This window comes from Misgurnus anguillicaudatus, chromosome 19, assembly GCF_027580225.2.
Source record: "Misgurnus anguillicaudatus chromosome 19, ASM2758022v2, whole genome shotgun sequence".
Lineage (NCBI taxonomy): Eukaryota > Metazoa > Chordata > Actinopteri > Cypriniformes > Cobitidae > Misgurnus > Misgurnus anguillicaudatus.
Window position 1 is genome coordinate 556845 of NC_073355.2, and position 17857 is coordinate 574701.

Below are 17857 nucleotides of genomic sequence, written 5' to 3' on the forward strand. Positions count from 1 at the left end.
AGATTTATCAGCAAATAATGCAAATACACCGAACCATTAAAAAGGGAGAGAGATACTGATAGACACCAGAAAGATATACATGTAAATATACCAACAAGCACTTCATTATATTATAGTAACACCAGTACAGACTGATCTCGTGAGAAATGACTGTAGTGTGCTTAAACGTGAATCAACATTATCCTATTGAAACTAGCAGTTACTTTAATAAGGTCCTTAGCGTAATTCAAACCCTGCTTACACCAAAACTCGTTGATTCGTTGACTTTACAAATATAATCGTTTGTTAGCCCTGAAATCAAAATGGTCTTAACAGAAATTAATTTTCGAGTTGTTCTAGCTTAGTCCACTAGAGGACAGTAAAGAAATGTAAAAAAAATCAAAGACCTTTACTTTCTTAAAAATAAAGATGTAACACGTTGCCATCATAGAGGAACCATTATAGCCAGTGTGGTTTACCTTTAACATCCAGAGAGATTTGATGTTGCTCAGTCTAAAGGTTTTTTCTAGTGATAAATATTCTGCCAAGTAAGGAATAAAAATGCTTTTTCTGTTAAGATGCTGTGACTGAAGGGTTCTTTGGGTGCTTCTTCGAATAACCTTTTACAGCACACATATTCATATTTATGTACGTTAAGAGCTGGTTTCGGCTCTGTGTCAACATGTCATTTGTTGTGGCTCAAGAGCGATCAATCTTTTAACATTTACTGCTCAAAAACAAACATTTATTATCATTTCAGCAACTGGCATTAAGGCGAAAGGCAATGCTTACGGATTTCTCTAAGTAAAGACATTATGATTTTTGAATGTTGGATTCACACACTTTCGTCTATGATGTATGGGAACTTAAGTGTGACGCTCTTGTAAGCAGCTCTGGCAGGCAAGAGTTAAACCTTTGAATCTGTGAAGGGCACATGCAACAGATCTGAGATGAAAGAGTGCCTTTGACTGTCACAGAGGTTTGGCTATACAGTAGGCAAGTGAAGCACTTTCAAAACTCTCAATTGAGTCAACTGGACCAGCGTGAGATACTTAAACATCTAGAGAAGATCTCCGAGCAGTACGGCGATGTCAGAGTAATGTTATCCCCCTACTGATACAGCAAGAGCCACATGCATAAGAACTAGTAGCAGAGGTAAAGATCCATCTGCCAGTGATTTAAAGGCCACATTACCAGAGATGATTTGCGTAATAAAAAAAGGGAGGTTTGGGTGAAAGTGACTAGACTCGATCAGGGACGGGCCCTGAATCCAGCACACGCTCTATAATCTGTACTACAAACATCTGTTTGAAGTTCCTCAATGAATACCATCAGTCAGTCCTGCTGGTGTGACCTCATGGTTACCATATAGACAGATACTGACACTCATTTAATAAACTCTCACATTATTATAACAAAACTTTACTACAATCAACTTTTTAATTTTATAGAAACGTCATTGTCATATCTACTTAAAGCCTTAAAACAAGTTGATCCAAGGTCAGTATTACAAAATCAGCATTTTACACAGGTCAGCATGTTCTTGCATTCATATATCTTTTGCATTATATCTTTAAGGTTTTAAGTACTAAGAGTAAGTACAAACACTTAAACGGTAAACTATGAGACAGTAATTGTTGAATTATCTGACGTCACCTCATGGTTTACAATGAACACACACACACACACACACACTATTATCAATAATAACTACTGCCACTTAGCAATGGCATGCATACATTTTAAGTGGACTCTGAATGGTCAAGCAACTCTTCGGAGGCACTCACTGTAGATTAGATGGACATCATGTGTTTGAGGGTTGAATGGATCTGCGTCTGAATGGAGGATTGCTGCTTTATTCTTTGTGTGTTTAGCATCTGAAGAGAAGAGGACTGGCTGTAAGTGACTGAATGAAACCACGCTGATGGGCGAGTTCCCCCGCTTTCACAAGTGAGAGAAAAAACAACAGGCTTGTGTCAAATCAACTGTTCCCCCAAAACCCTTTAATCTCACCGCTCAATGGCCCATTAATGATCGCCATGCATATTACACATTAATGTGACGCTTAATGAAAACATCACTGGAGAGACAGAGAGAGAAATACATTTTATGTATGAACGGATTATTATGAGATGATTAAAGCGTGAAGAAAAGTAAATGATAGCTTTGCCCTTATTGCATTGAAAGAGGATTGCTGTATAATGTGCAGGTCTGACTGCAGTAAAGGAAAGGTTTCTAAGGGGTTTCATAAGGGTGGAGGGGTGAAGACTTTGATCTTTAGGGGCCTGTCTACAGTCTCCATAGATAAAGGGCGTCTCTAATATTAACAACCTGAAACCTCTTCTCAAGTCAGATGAAAGTCCTGATAGTTTTCCTTTCATTGTGAATAAAGGTGACAGAGCTATGTAGGCCTAGCATAATAGTATTAAATAAATAAATACAAAACCAATAATGCATAGAAATAAAGATTACAGGCCAGTATAAGAGCGTGGCATAAATGACACAACAACAATAATTGTAATAAAATGTTGTGTCTGTAGATCCTCACAGTATTTTCTTGAGTATAATGTTTTTCCAGTGTATGAAATGTCTTATTCTCACTCTATAAAATCGCGCGGATTAGGAAACAGGCATTTCAAAGCCAATGAAAACTTACCACATCAAGTCAAATATCGTAGATCAAACAGACCAAACTATGGGCATTTTTTCCCCAATACATTTAAAGGACAGACATCGGTCTGTCTAGACCACGCCCCCTGTAGTGCTCTTGACTGTGATTGGTTCATGAGACACCGTTAAATAGGCATAAGGTGTCGAGGAAAGGAGCACGGTGGAGAAGTTTAACTTTCACTCACTCCCTCTCTCAATCTTTCTCTCTCTGTCTCTCTCTCTCTCTCTCTCTTTCTTTCTCACCTGTTTGTTACGTACCCCTACTACCTAACCTATCCTAACCTGTTGTCATTTTTAATGTCGCGTAACCGCGTGCGTTAAGTGCAACAGGTATTGCGGTGACAGTTGTGGATTTTGAAGAGCGCGCACGTGATGAAGATGATGAGTGTCAGTCACTGGCTCGTGATGCTTGCGCTGCTTGAGTGCGGGGCGCGCGCTGACGCTCGGAGGTTTCGGGGAGGTCGGAACCCGCAACCGCGACGCCCGCAGCCGTCCACCCCTCACCGGGAGCGAGCGGAGACCACCGAGAGCTTCTCACTGGACTTCACGGCCGTGGAGGAGAACATGGACAGTTTCATGAGTCAGGTGAAGAACCTCGCGCAGTCTCTGTACCCGTGCTCGGCACAGAAGCTCGAGCACGACATGAAGCTTCATCACCTGGACAACACATCCGTCACGTGCAACGACGGGAGCGCGGCCGGGTAAGATCAGCACTACTCACCTGTGCACAGCTTACCCTGGTAACCATGGTTACACACTCCGTAACCAACTTGCGCAGATACGCGGCTCTGTATTATTAGACACAATCATCTTTATTTAGTGTATTATAGACGATCAGGACATATGAAATATTGTAAGTGTATTGATTAGACCTGTAGAGATAACGGTCGCCGTGATTTCAAGTAAGATATGATCCTGGATAAACATTTTTTGTTGATCCTGGGTCAACGTTTTAGTCAAAGATACCCCAACCTACCCTTAACTCAATGGTGTTGATCCAGGATCACATCTTACTTGGTGTTATCACGTTCACCAGAGATAACTGTGTGTGTGTGTGTGTGTGTGTGTGTGTGTGCGTGCGTGCGTGCGTGCGTGCGTGCGCGGTTAAATGATGGAGCTCTGCAAACATCAGAAGCTTTTTTTAGTATAAACGCTTAAAATTTAGTATAAATTATTTTGTTTGTTTGTTGTTTTGCACCCATTTAAAATACAACATGCCGTCAGTGATAATGTCATCATGAATCATGAGACACGAGGCACATCATTACAGAAAAACACAAACTAACTTAAACTTAAGCACTTAGGTTAATAGGGAACAAAATTTGACCATACAGTACCGCACTTATAAATCCTTACACTGCACACATATATCACATACTGTAAATGATGAAATGATTTGGACAGCTGACCTCACCTGCTCCAGTATTATCCTCAGAGACATATTTGTATGTGTCATGATTACATTGTCTAATAGGATTGTATTCATAGGTTTAAAAACTTTTTATAAATCGTCGATTGTGAAATTGCATTATCCGTTCATGATGAAAATGAAAGATATCTGCCAGTAAGAAACAGCTGGTCAGGTGTTTGTTTTACAGAAGTTTGAGATGTTGGGCTCAGTTTGTACAATAGCTGAATGCCCTCTTGTGGATACAGATGAGATTGCAAAAAGCCATAAAGAAAACTGACCAGTTGAGCAATAAATGATACAGAAGTTTACATAAAGATAAAAAGACACAATGACTAAACAAGCAGTAAACGGTGTTTCATTCATGTACAGTATATGGCAAAAGCAATCAAATGATTTGTTCAACATTGGTATCCAGCCTCATCCATGTAACCGACTTTAAACATTATTCATCATTTATTCATTCAGCATGTAGTTGTTACTAAAGGTCTGAATATCTGAAAACTCTTTATTTGTTTGTGACATTATAATATACTTTCTTTGTTTGTATCTAAGGTTTATTTAAACAATGAGTCGATCAATGTGACTTGCAGAGTGATGAAGTCCAATGAATGACTTGCAATGTTATCTTAGCACAGGAATTTTTAGGATTGCAGTCAAACTTATATTAAATTTATTCAATGACAAGAATTAAAAGAGAATTAATGTGTATTTTAAAACCATATTTCCGTTGAAAAATATTTTGGAGGGATTTGATATTGAGACCAGTGGCGGCTCCAGAGATTTTTTGATGCAGGTGCTATGGGGATGCTCAACACTTAAGAGAAGGTGCTTTAAATTTTGGGGCGTTTCATTAAGGAGGTCGCATCGGACCACCCTTTATACACGCGTACACGCCCGCATTAACTAACCTATACTTGTTCCACGACTATGTAAAAGTATTCAACACAAGGGCTATAGATACAACATACATAAGCCTGCCAATGTAAACCTCTGAAAGTAATATTTCACAGTTCTGTCACAGTCTAGCCCTGAATACAACGGAGCAGCAAACGCAGGAACAGACACTGTGCACGCTTCAGCTTAAAATGCTCAGATCACGAAATCACACAGCCAGTTACCAACACTAGTGATGAATCAGCATTGTTTCTATTGTTGGAGCATCATAGGGTGACCATACGTGCCACTCCTCCCTGACCCGGACGCGTCCTGTCAAGGATTTCGTGTGCATCTTCTGGAAGTCGTATTTGTCTGCCGCATACGTCATAGAGGATTATTATTATTATTACAGAAAAACAACCGTTACATTTTAAGGTAAGAATGAAACTACGATTGTATATCTTATGTTTTTAACTGAATGGCGTATGCGGTCAACAAATACGACTTCCGGAAGACCGAAATCCTGGACAGGACGCGTCCGGGAAGAATGACACGTATGGGCACCCTATAAATGTAACAATGCAGAGCCAAGATTTGTGCTTTAACCACCAAATTAATTTAATTTGTAATAGCCAACAGAGGGAAAATCAAGCACTTATCATAGACGTCTTCACAACAAAACAGCATCATCAATGATGTTGACGCAGTCAAGGGTCCTCGTTCTCAACGTATTTATAGCCAAAAGATTACAGATTACTGGTCCTAGTGTCTCCACTGCTGTTCCTCGGGTAGTTAAGGTCAAAAGTTCACCGGGCGCTGCACCTCTTGGCCAAAGAAGATCACCTGTTTGGGCGTCATGAATATATATTGAATATATAAAAATATATTTTTTTAAATTATTATTTAATTCCCTTTTTAACAACATGAAAACACTATTCAGACATGACATTAAAATATAAATATAAAAAATTACAGACATTTCTTGGGGGTGCTGGGCGGGTGCTATGGATATTATAGCCGGAGCTACAGCACCACCTAGCTCCTCCCTGGCGCCGCCACTGATTGAGACGTACATTACTGTAAGTGTTAAAGTAATGCAGCTTTAATGTTGCTCTCTTTTATTATAGGTATTATCTAAAGGAGTCGAAAGGAAGCAGAAGATGGTTGATATTTCTGGAAGGTAAGTGAGATGCTTTCAAACAGCAGCATTATTTTCTCACAGCTGATGTGCACAGTTCAACACATCTCTCTCTGTGTCTCTCTTTTTTTCTCTCTCTCTCTCTCTCTCTCTCTCTCTCTCTCTGTCTCTCTCTCTCTCTCTCTCTCTTTGAAGGTGGCTGGTACTGTTTTAACAAAGAGAACTGTGACAGTCGATATGAGACCATGAGGAGACTTATGAGCTCTTCCAAATGGCCACAAACCAAGACTGGTGAGAAAAGCACAGACAGACTTTACCAAAGGTTTCTTTACATGTGTGCCTTAGACAGATGCATTCACGCTTACATTAAAGTACATTTGATCAGTAAGAACACTACAGTATGAACTCGTTCACTTGTGTACTCCTGAAATAATCTGATCTTAGACCTAGACAAATTGCAAATACCTGTGTGTTTTTACTCACATTGGACTTAATGACCCACTGATGTTAAAGCTACAATCTGTTTCAACTAAAAATGAATCACTTCATGAGTAAATACATTAAAATCATCAGTGTTTAAAAGTGTCTTCTTGCTTTAGCTCCCCTACAGAACGCAAATAAAGATATTTTCAATGAAACCCAAGAGTTTTCTGCCCCCTGGTTTAATAGTAACATAAATAACATGTTTAAGGACCAGAAAGGCAGTAAAGACATTGTAAAAAAAAGTCCATGCAGTTCATTACTTGAAGCGTCGAGAATCATTTTTGTGAGCAAAAAGCCCATAAGAATGAATATATTCCACTTGATATATATTATTTCTCTTCTGTGTTAAGGGTGTTTAGTTCTTTTTCAATAGGAGACGTGCAGAAAACGGGGGCGGTTACAGAGGTGCAAGCTGTCCACACACCGTGCCTGTCCCCTCAAAAAACTCTCCCTTTTAAGGACACAGCTCTTCACGGCAGGCACCATTGAACATAACCACTAAATGCTGCCCAAAACGCTTCCACAACACAAGAAAAGATGTAGCTGCGTACTGTGTGAAATGGCCTTTAGGCTCTGACAGATAGACTTAAGGAACTGAGTAAAAGCTCAGCATTACAAATCATGTTGTAAAAAGCATATATCTATTTGAATGATCTTTATTTTATGGGCACAGTTTGTAATTTTCGCCACTAGAGGTCACTAAACAACAACAATGCCGTAGCTTGAACGATGAGAGATATAGTTTTCACCTTCACTGTTGATAGGAATCAATCTGAAAGGAATCATGTTCATGGATGACGTAATGAAATACGTTTTATGACTTTTACATTTTAATGTAAGATCACAGTGTGAATTGATAGAAAGCAACGTGCTAGATGTACACATGTGAACACATAATAAGTAAGGAAAAATTGATGACGGGCTGTTGAATTATAAGTAAATAATGCACACCCAAGGTGGTTATGTCGTGGGTGTACATTATTTTCTTATAATTCAAAGGACCAGAGTCAATTATTCCTCTTTTATACCACGGGTCTGTTGAATGCTGTATTCTGATTGGCTAAGAAATGTTCCGTGGGCATGCATTAATTTCTGATAACCGCACACCTTACTTGTCAAATGTCTTAAAAATAGGCACCAGAGCGATGTTTGTGGTAACCGTGGTATAAGAGGAATAATTGACTCCGGTCCTTTGAATTATTTGAAAATAATGATGCACACCCGCATTGTAACGGCATGACGCAAATTGCACCTTGGGTGTGCATTATTTTCTTATACTTCAATGGCCCGTCGTCAATTATTCCTTACATACCACAGTTACCAAAAATATATCTCTGGTGCCTATTTTTAAGACATTTTTACAGGTTAGGTGTGCGGTTATTGAAAAATAATCAACACCCATGGAACATTTCTCAACCAATCAGAATAAAGCATTCAACAGCCCATATTGTGGAAATGACCGATCCACCCTGTTAGTATAGCCTAATGATGATGGGGTGGACATGTTGAGGTCAAATTTGCCCCTACAGAGTCTGTGAATGACATTTAGCAAATATATATGAATGATTGTCATTTTTTATTTAATTTTCCATTTTTTAGATCAGATTTACTTCCCTCTATAACCCCCTAACAGAGTAAACATTTGGTGCTTGACTAACCTATATGAAAAGTTCATGAGTTTTTATATATGCTCCTCTAAACAGAAATTAATTTCTATTTGAATAAAAGTAAAAAAACATGAAGAAAGCGTTCCTTTTTAAATAAAAAAAAGTTTTAGACTTGAAATCGAGTGACATTTACTATTATTAATATTATAACTTATACCAGAGACTTGTGTTACTGAATGGAGAGCCACAGGACTGATTTATTTGTGTATGAGTTTGTATTTTAGCACTTCTAGTTCACAGGTTTTTTGAATAGGGTTTTTATTAAACATGATAATGTTTTATTAAATATGATCATGGGTTAACATAAGCCCAAGATAGTTTAACAGTTTACCAGTCGTTTTAAGAGCGGTTGCTAACATAGTTGCTACATAGTTGGACTCTGCGACTGTGATGCCTAATGTCAACTTTTTTCTTGACTTTAAAATTGATAAAAGTTGTGTCCAATAAATTGAAATGTACTGCAGACTTTTGTACCCTATAGCATAGAGAAACCTTTGAGACATTAAAGAGATGCCATGTCTGATCCTCTCTCTTCAGGTACAGGAATTCTGTCTTCACTTCCAGAGGAAAATCCACACTGGTGGAACGCCAACATGGTGTGAGTGTTTATATCTGAAGATCATGTTAAACTTTAGGAGACTTTCATATCATGTTGAGCACAAATCTTTATGTATTGTTTTCAGGTTTATCCCGTATTGCTCGAGTGATGTCTGGAGTGGAGCCTCACCAAAAACAGATCAAAGTAAGACTCAATATGAGTTATATTTTTATTTCTCTTGTGATATTGACTTGTTAAAATCATGTTGTTTGATGTGTCAGTAATATTCACTAATACAGTGATTTTCACCTGTACTAGACTACTAATAAATGATTTTGATTTATTTTTCATTTGACAAACCGCGTCGTGTCACATATTAAATTGAAAGACACTGGCGGTTATCTGCCCGCTGTGATTCCCTCCTTTAGTGCTCAGGGTTTTGTTATGCAGGGTACTTTCAGTTGTTCGGCTTATGCGCCACTTAAAGACGCCTTTAATTTTTTGCATGTGTGTACAAGCAGAAATCATTTTTAATACATCCACCGAAAAATGAAGTGTCAGGTCAGTCCAGTATGGCTCTTATGAGCTGTTTTTAATGTGCACAGATGGCTATGCGTTCATGGGCTCACTCATCATAAAGGAAGTCATCAAAGAGCTGCTGAGCAAAGGTCTGGACGGTGCCAAGATACTGCTGTTAGCCGGAAGCAGGTAAATTCATATGTAGCACTTAAACAACGTCTTGTGATTTTGTGACTGATATATGGACTGAACACGTGCGTATATATGATCTATAGTGCAGGCGGCACTGGAGTTTTGCTGAATGTGGACCCAGTTTCGGAGCTTCTGGAAGAGTTGGGTCACACGAGTATCCAAGTGAGGGGTCTGTCGGACTCCGGTTGGTTCTTGGACAACAAACAGTATCGCTGTACAGACTGTGTGGATGCCATCAGCTGTGCTCCTACAGAGGTCATCAAGAGAGGAATCAAGTAAGACTTCACAGAGTACAAGACTGATAAATAACACGTACAAAGTCGCTACTGTAAGTAAGGGACCGTGTACGTCCAGCTGGTTGTTATTGCACAATAAAGCCTGATATGATGATCAGGACCTGGCGAGATCTTTTATCAGGCCGTCATTTTACACTTACAAGCGTCTGCCTGTACCGGCACATTACTGTACATTATCCCACTTATTACACAACTAATTAGAAGACACAAAATAATAATTTGAAATACTTTATTAGCCCATTTGTAACAAATTCACTTGTGCATGTGGAGTGATAGATTATATCAAAATATAAATAAAACAAACCTTGTGTAAAGGGGTGAGTGACCATAAAAACATCCTCCTCTTTCCTCACCTCTCTTATACATGATATGAAGATGGAAACATGCTGAGCAACATTTAATCAATTTCAATGTCTCATCATCAAATACTGGGGTGGTGTCGTACCCGAGCGCTGCCGACAGGCTTACGAAGGAAAAGAATGGAATTGCTTTTTTGGATATAAAGTTTACCCGACCATTAAACGTGAGTAGTCATTGGTTACGTTGCCTTGACAATACATACAGACATGAGGGAAGTTTTTAACTGGTGTACCTTTACTACAGGTCCTGTGTTTATAGTTCAGTGGTTGTTTGATGAAGCTCAGCTAACAGTGGACAACATTCATCTGACCGGTCAGCCCGTCCAGGAAGGACAGTGGCGTTATATTCAGAATTTAGGAATTGAGTTGAGGAGCACTTTGAAGGATGTGCCGTGAGTATGGCCTCATATTAAAATATAATATCTCTTTTAAAACTGTTACTCAAACTAATCTGGCTTTCTCTTATCCAGTGCCATGTTTGCCCCGGCCTGTCTTTCACATGAATTCATAACAAGAAGGTGAGCGATCTCTTTATTACTCATCGTTCAAAGACAAAAACGGATAATGTTGTCAATGTCTAGTTTACCATGAGTGGAAAATATGGGCTGAAATAAGGCTCAAAATGATTAACAAATACATGCATGTGTATCTGTGAACTTGAAGCATGTTACAAATGTATTTTACTATCCACAAGCAAGTTTTGAGATTTGAATATGTGAAATTTAGAGTTTAAATGAATGTGTATCCATTTGTACAAATAAAATTGTTTTATTTTGTATTCAATTATCAAAATTTGCGCATGCAAAAAAGGAGATGTGCATTTGTGGATCAGGTGACACGCGTGCGTTAATCCCGTTTTGTTCATTCTTTTATTGAGACTTTCAATATAATAGCCTACAAACAACTACCAATGAATGAACCAAACGGATGTCTTTCATTTTGTGTCCGCGAATTTTAATATTTATGTGAATCTGCATTGATTTGTACAAACAGAGACATGTTTGTGAATTCAGTTGGCATATTTCGTATCATTATTTCACAATTTCTGCACGCCACAAAGAGAATGTGCATTTGTGGATCAGGCGATGCGCGTGCATTCATCCTGTTCTGTTCATGCGAGTTTTGAGACTTTAGTTGCGTGGTTTGCATTGAAAGATCCATGAGCACAGCTGTGCTAAGAAAACAGTCACCACTAGGTGGCAGTCTTACAGAGTTTTACACACGGCGGTGAATTATGTTCCCTGTGTTTCCCTCTGTTACGTTTATTATCTATATATTTTAAAAGTTTTAAAGGCGGAGTCCATGATGTTTGAAAGCCAATGTTGATATTTGAAATCACCTAAACAAACACGCCCCTACTCCAATAGAATCTGGACCTTCTGTTGATAGACCCGCCCCACACATACGCAACCCGGCAAGGATGTCGGTTGTAGACACAGGGAACTACACTAACCTTTTCCACTGGTGGCACTTGCGCTACCAACTTTTTCAGTTACTGGCGCAAAATATGATTTGGTCGCACATATTTTTTTCAAGTTATATTAAGGCGCTCTGGATAATAATGAACAATAATGAAACTGTATTGCATACAGATATGCTTTTCATTTTACTTGCCATCTTTTAAACCACATGCCTTCTTGTTTTCTTAAGCGTTGGTTTCTTGGCTCTGTTTGCCACAGATCTGAAATTTACTTGAGGTGGTAGCCTGTCATTACCCACTGACAAATAATGGTCTACTATACATGTGACGAAGAACTCATAATGTGTGTCACAACACAATACTTTGATTTATTAATCATATTAATAATAATAATGATTAATAATTATATTAATTTCACATTATATTTCATGAATCTAACCACCCCAACCTTTTTTGCCACTAACAAAGCTGACACTGTTTGTCAAAGCACCACGAAAACACTTACTGATTTTGCACTGATATATGAAGCGATTAGACCCCTTTTATTAAACTCAATATAATACAATACTATGTATAGTATATTAATAGACAGTGCAGGTCTATAGATTATAAATGTGACTGATGTTATAATGGTTATCATTTCTATAAGATAGGCACTTTTACTGCTTCTGCTCTATCCTTCTATTTCTCTCTTGCCGATTAAAAAAGCTTATTACACGGCTCTCTGGAATTCTTGATTCTGATTGGTCAGTTGAGACATTTGCAGGTTCGTTGTTTTCAAATAATAACCGCTCCAAAGTAATAACGCATAGCCGGACTACTTGTATGTTTTAAATCCCTCCGCGCCAATAAAGATTACTGTTTGGCGCCATCTTGTGACAAACACTGGACAATCACAATTAAGAATGGAACATTTTGACATTAATTTTAACATGTACGGAAAAAACAAAACATTTAAACAGTGGATAGAAGAACGAACAACGACAAGACACAGAGAGATTACTGAGACTGAACTTGACAAAATAGAGCATGACAGCTACGAAGCCAACACACAAAAAAATACAGAATGGGCGTTAAAACTTCTCAAAGACTGGCTAAAACAGAAAAAATTGAGATTTTATGCATCTGTGCAAAGTTTCGCGGAAGGATAAAAATGTTAATTTAAAACAAATATGCCAATAAAATGTTTCAAATTCATATTCATGTCCAGTTTTTTTCTTATGTGGCAAGTAGCCGTGTAATAAGCGGGATAATGTAGAGGCAGCCGGTAGTTATTGGGAAATAAGCCCCTTCAGTGTGATACAAGACCCTCCGCTTCGGGTCCTGATCACACTGTCGGGGCTTATTTCCCAATAACTACCGGCTGCCTCTACATTATCCCTTACTTAATCCACTCATTATTTCAGATTTAAAAGTCTACTTGCTGTCCCGATGACAGACTTTACATTGCTTTGCGTCTTTTATATCCCGAGTCAGCTTAAGCTTTGCTCGTTCAGTGCAATGGGCTTGACATTAGCACTGCTTTTTTTGCTACAATCTCTGTGCAAACTTTGTAAATATGGATATGGTTTTAGAAAAGATATGGTTTATTAATAATAAGATTAATAAAAAAATGTGAGAAAGAAAATGCAGCGCGTGGTCGTAACAAGAACCATCGCCCATAGAAACCGTCGTTTTCCGATCGACTCGGGTTATAAACACAATATTAATCAGACTTGGGACCCAAAGTAATTCAACTAGGACCTAAGCGGACCCGACTGACCATTTAAAATATAAACCCGGAACCATACGGGTCCCGCGTCCTCAGTGAAGAAAGACCTCTGCTCAAGTTCAGAAACATGGAAGACACTGAGCTTGCTTCGCGTCGCACCAAATTCATTGAGAAACGAGAGCACGCGAACGCACACTCATAGGGAGAGACACGACGTGCTTTCACGCTAAATGAAGCCAACGTGTTGAAGGCTCAGAGCACGTTATAAAACGTATTCTTAAAATCCACATTTCTTTTTTAATAAATGCTCATAGTAAATCATAGCATATTGTCTAAAACATTAGGTAGCACATTTGCGACCCATTAAAAATTAGGGTCGCAACGGCAGTTCAAAAGAACGCATATGCGACCATTTTGGTCGCAGTGTAGTTCCCTGTAGACACGCTCCTTACTGCTGATTGGCTATAAGTGTGTTTTGGTAGTCGGCCCGTCTCCTTTTCCAAAGTGTTTTTCAAACATCGTGGACTTCGCCTTTAATGGCTTGGCTACTGAGATGTGTATATGTGCATGTATGTAATGTATCTTTATTCTTCTTTAATAATAAGTCAATTATTTAACAGTACAATTAAGTTTATATTAAAAAGTAATACTTTCATACAATACCATTTATTAAGTATTTCTTAATTTTCGTGTTTTCTATCATTTCTTTTTGTCTTATATGTATAAAATTAAGTGTTCTAAAATGATTGTGTTAACATACAAATTAATATGCACCGGCATGTTTATATATTAATAACATTTTTACATCATGGGTGTGTGCTATATTTATGTATTTATTAAGTATGCAAACATAATAATTTTAAAACAACCAGTAGAGACATAAGGAAAAAGACAGGCTATAAGATTAAAAGAAATACCATAATAGAAAACTGGAAAAAGTATGACATATTTAATAAACTTTATTATAGAATACATTAATGTAGCTAATGTGACTGGGGGGTCAGGTCTCAAAACTCGTATGAACAGAACAGGATGAATCGCCTGATCCACAAATGCACATCCTCTTTTTTGCATGCGCAAATTATGATATTTGAATACAAAATAAAAAAAATTATTTGTACAAATGGATACACATTCATTTAAACTCTGATTTTCACATATTTAAATCTCAAGACATTTGCTCGTGGATAGTAAAATACATTTGTAACATGCTTCAAGTTCACAGATACACGTGCATGTATTTGTTAATCATTTTGAGTCTAATTTCAGCCCATAGAAAACATCGCTCACTATCTGAACTGTTGACTGATACAAATATACCTGATATTGTAAAGGCCTGTCACGTGTCATTATGATTCCATGCGATTGAAATGTTTTCTGTCACATGGGAAGCGGAGTAATGACGTAACTCTGCCCTCTGGTGTCTGTTTGCAGTTACTGGACAGACGTTCAGGTTAAAGGCACATCTTTACCCCGAGCTCTCCACTGCTGGGATCGCAGCTTACACGACAGCAGCAGAAACAAATCTCCACCCAAAGGCTGTCCTGTGTACTTGATCGACAGCTGCCCGTGGCCTCACTGCAATCCCACGTGCCCGACCATCCGAGATCAGTCCACGGGCCAGGAGATGAACGTCATTCAGTTCCTCATGCACATGGGCTTTGACGTACAGAAGATGGCCCATCAACAGGGCATGGACCCGAGTAAGCTACTGGGCATGCTCAACAGCGGCAGCTAAATCCCATAGAGAAACTTCTCATTGTTCTTTCCCATCAGTCCGTTTGATACCTCCTTGAGCCCCTTTACCAGCCAAAAAAACTGAGCTGGCCGTCCCTCACCCAGAGCTCTGTGTCGACGGGACTACCTTGACTCCGACCCGTGTAGCTGATGTAGATCTCAATACGGAGATTTGGAACGGGACCCTGTATCTAATCCACATGAGGTAAACGAATGGGCTGCTGACTGTTGAACACAACAGAAGGACAAAATATCCAAGACACCTGCATCATTGCTCTTAATTTATCTTTTGGTTATAAAAGTTTCATCAGGAATGTAATCCAGTTTTACGGATCTTCTGCATTGTTGTGCTTATTAATTCAAATATTTAGTTTGATACGTCCATTTGAAGGAACAGATGAAATGATAGGGATTAAGAACAGGAATTAGGGACAGGCAGACACATTTGTGTTGAAAGCACTGGATCAGTTTCTCTGAACTCTTCATGAGTTTTAAAGATAATCGTTTTATTTAAAAGAAACAGTACAAGCAGAAATCGAAAAAATGACCCTGCCTTTGACTATAGGCCTATAGTAATTGTTTCTCGTGGGGACGTGAGGTCTTTTCATCATTCATATGGGGTTGTCAGTGATTTTATTGCCAGTGTTTTTCTCTGACCACCCGTGTAAAAATCCCCAGCCGAATTAACTACAGTTTTTTGACAAACACCAAGGTCGTGTGGTCATTTAATTGCCGTCTGAATCCACATCTCTGAGTTTATAAAAGAGGATCAATGCAGAAGTCATTCTGCACTTCCTTTTAGACTCCTGAAAAGCACCGTATGCTCATGCGCTTCTCATTTATTCTGCATCTTTGCCAACATTTTAAACATTTTCATGACTGAAATGATGAGAAGTATATGGGAACAAAGTTGGCATGCAAATATATTTTTACAGACATCCTCATAAGAAACAATTAGGGCTTATGTTGAAACAAATAAGAAAAATACATACAAATGCATATGTATGTGTATTTATTTACACACACACATATATATACATTTTTGTGTTTTATCACAAAAGAAAGTCATGCAGGTTTAAATTGTTGATTTGGGGATGAATTATTCCTTTAAGCTTCTGTTTATTCTGAATTTAAAAATGAGCAAACATATCCTGAGATCAATAGAGATCCAGACGTACATTGATCTGAAGATGACCTGGCCTGTTATTAAGCTCAGTCTCAATACATCACAGATTAACATTATTTACAAGACATGAAGTGTTTTCTTAAAAAAAACTTGTGTTTCTTTTGTGGTTAAATACAGTGAAATCTCTTTTCTAATATTAGTATCTGTCTGTACTGAGAGATGATGCTCTTCTGTTTATATTACAGATCTTTAATAAGCTGAGGTTTTATATTTTTAATCTGGTAGTCTAATGAGAAATAAAATAGAAATGTGAAGGTTTTTAACAGGAAACTCAATCTGCATATTTATTTTGTTATGTAAATCATATTTATAATGTTATTTTCACAGAGAAGTGATTCTTTGTCAATTGTAAATAATTCAGTTTTGTGTGATAACTGCATGTATGTGTCCCTGAGAGAAAACATTACAGTTAATGAAACCTTCAATCGTGCCTTTTCATTTTCTTCTTATCAGCTTATTGTTTTTATAGGGGCTTTACGATGATTCAAGACAAGCAATAACACTTTTTTTGACTGATTTGTCTGATGTATATCTGTGTGAATATTCTGTGTGTGTGTGACTTTATATTATCAGTCAAGATAAATGCATTAAACTCATGCAAGTCTACATCAGACTGAAGACAGGTGCTTATTATAGAGGCAAAACAAGAACAAAATTGAAAGTCATTTCAGAAGTTATTACAATACTGATGTAATGAACATTTTGTGCACAACAGGAGCACTGTGGTGCGCATAGTCTATTTCTGATTTTGTCAGTCATCTCATCTCTCATGCTGTGTCTTATGATCCTGTCCTGTCCTACACTCTCAGAAATAAAGGTACAAAAGTTGTCACTGGGACAGTACCCTTTCAAAAAGGTACACATTTGTACCCAAAGAGTGCATATTAGTACTTTGAACTGCCAAAATGTACCTTTAAAGGTACATATTTGTACCTAAATGGTACATATTAGGACCTTTTTTAAAGGGTACTGCCCCAGTGACAGCTTCGTACCTTTATTTTTGACAGTGTATGCATTGTAGCCTGCTTGTGGACATTGTGTCATCACACATGCTGTAGTAGAGGGCCCACCTTGATAATCCTGCTTAGGGGACCGGTGTTGGCTCGTTATGCTGCTGAGGAACAGAAATGTTTCTTTTTTAAACACAATCACTGGGTAGCACTGCTGCCCACGGCCCGGAACAGGAAGTCTTTCTGTGTAAAGTTTGTATCTTCTCTCCGTGTCAGCGTGGGTTTACTCTCACAGGCCAAAAACAGGCAAGTTAGGTGAACTGAAGATGATAATGTGCCCCTTTCATTGACATGAATATAGTCATAGATTCTGGAATGGCATTGAGAATAAATAAACAAGTAAACACAATCAAGAGCTGAGCTCTAAAGCTTAAAGCAACACCAAAGAGTGTTTTTTACCTTAAAATAATGTTTCCAAAAAAGTTCAGTCGTTCATCCACAGGAAACAGGGTGAACGGCACTTTCACATTCGCTTTGCAGCCCTCTATCGGCCAAAACCGCACTAAAGAAGTTTCCAAAAATCAGGTCGCGGTCCTGTAGTTCCAGTGAAAACTACAAAAACTTGCTTTACGACAGACCTACAATCCAATCAGAGCCAGCTTTGCTTCAGTATTTACGACAGTGGTAATGGACGCTTCTTACCTGTAGGGGGAGCTAAGAGCAAA

The 17857-nt window shown here is 38.3% G+C and overlaps 1 protein-coding gene across 1 annotated transcript; it reads left to right on the top strand.

Moving 5' to 3' along the window:
- Nucleotides 1–2649: 2649 nt before the first annotated feature.
- Nucleotides 2650–16743, top strand: notum1a (notum, palmitoleoyl-protein carboxylesterase a). Its single transcript, XM_073856783.1, has 11 exons — nt 2650–3350; nt 6064–6116; nt 6270–6365; nt 8762–8822; nt 8908–8966; nt 9368–9470; nt 9557–9743; nt 10190–10292; nt 10373–10520; nt 10599–10646; nt 14694–16743. The coding sequence occupies exons 1-11, from the start codon at nt 3022–3024 to the stop codon at nt 14995–14997; spliced, it is 1491 nt and encodes a 496-aa protein (XP_073712884.1). The 5' UTR covers nt 2650–3021; the 3' UTR covers nt 14998–16743.
- Nucleotides 16744–17857: the final 1114 nt, after the last annotated feature.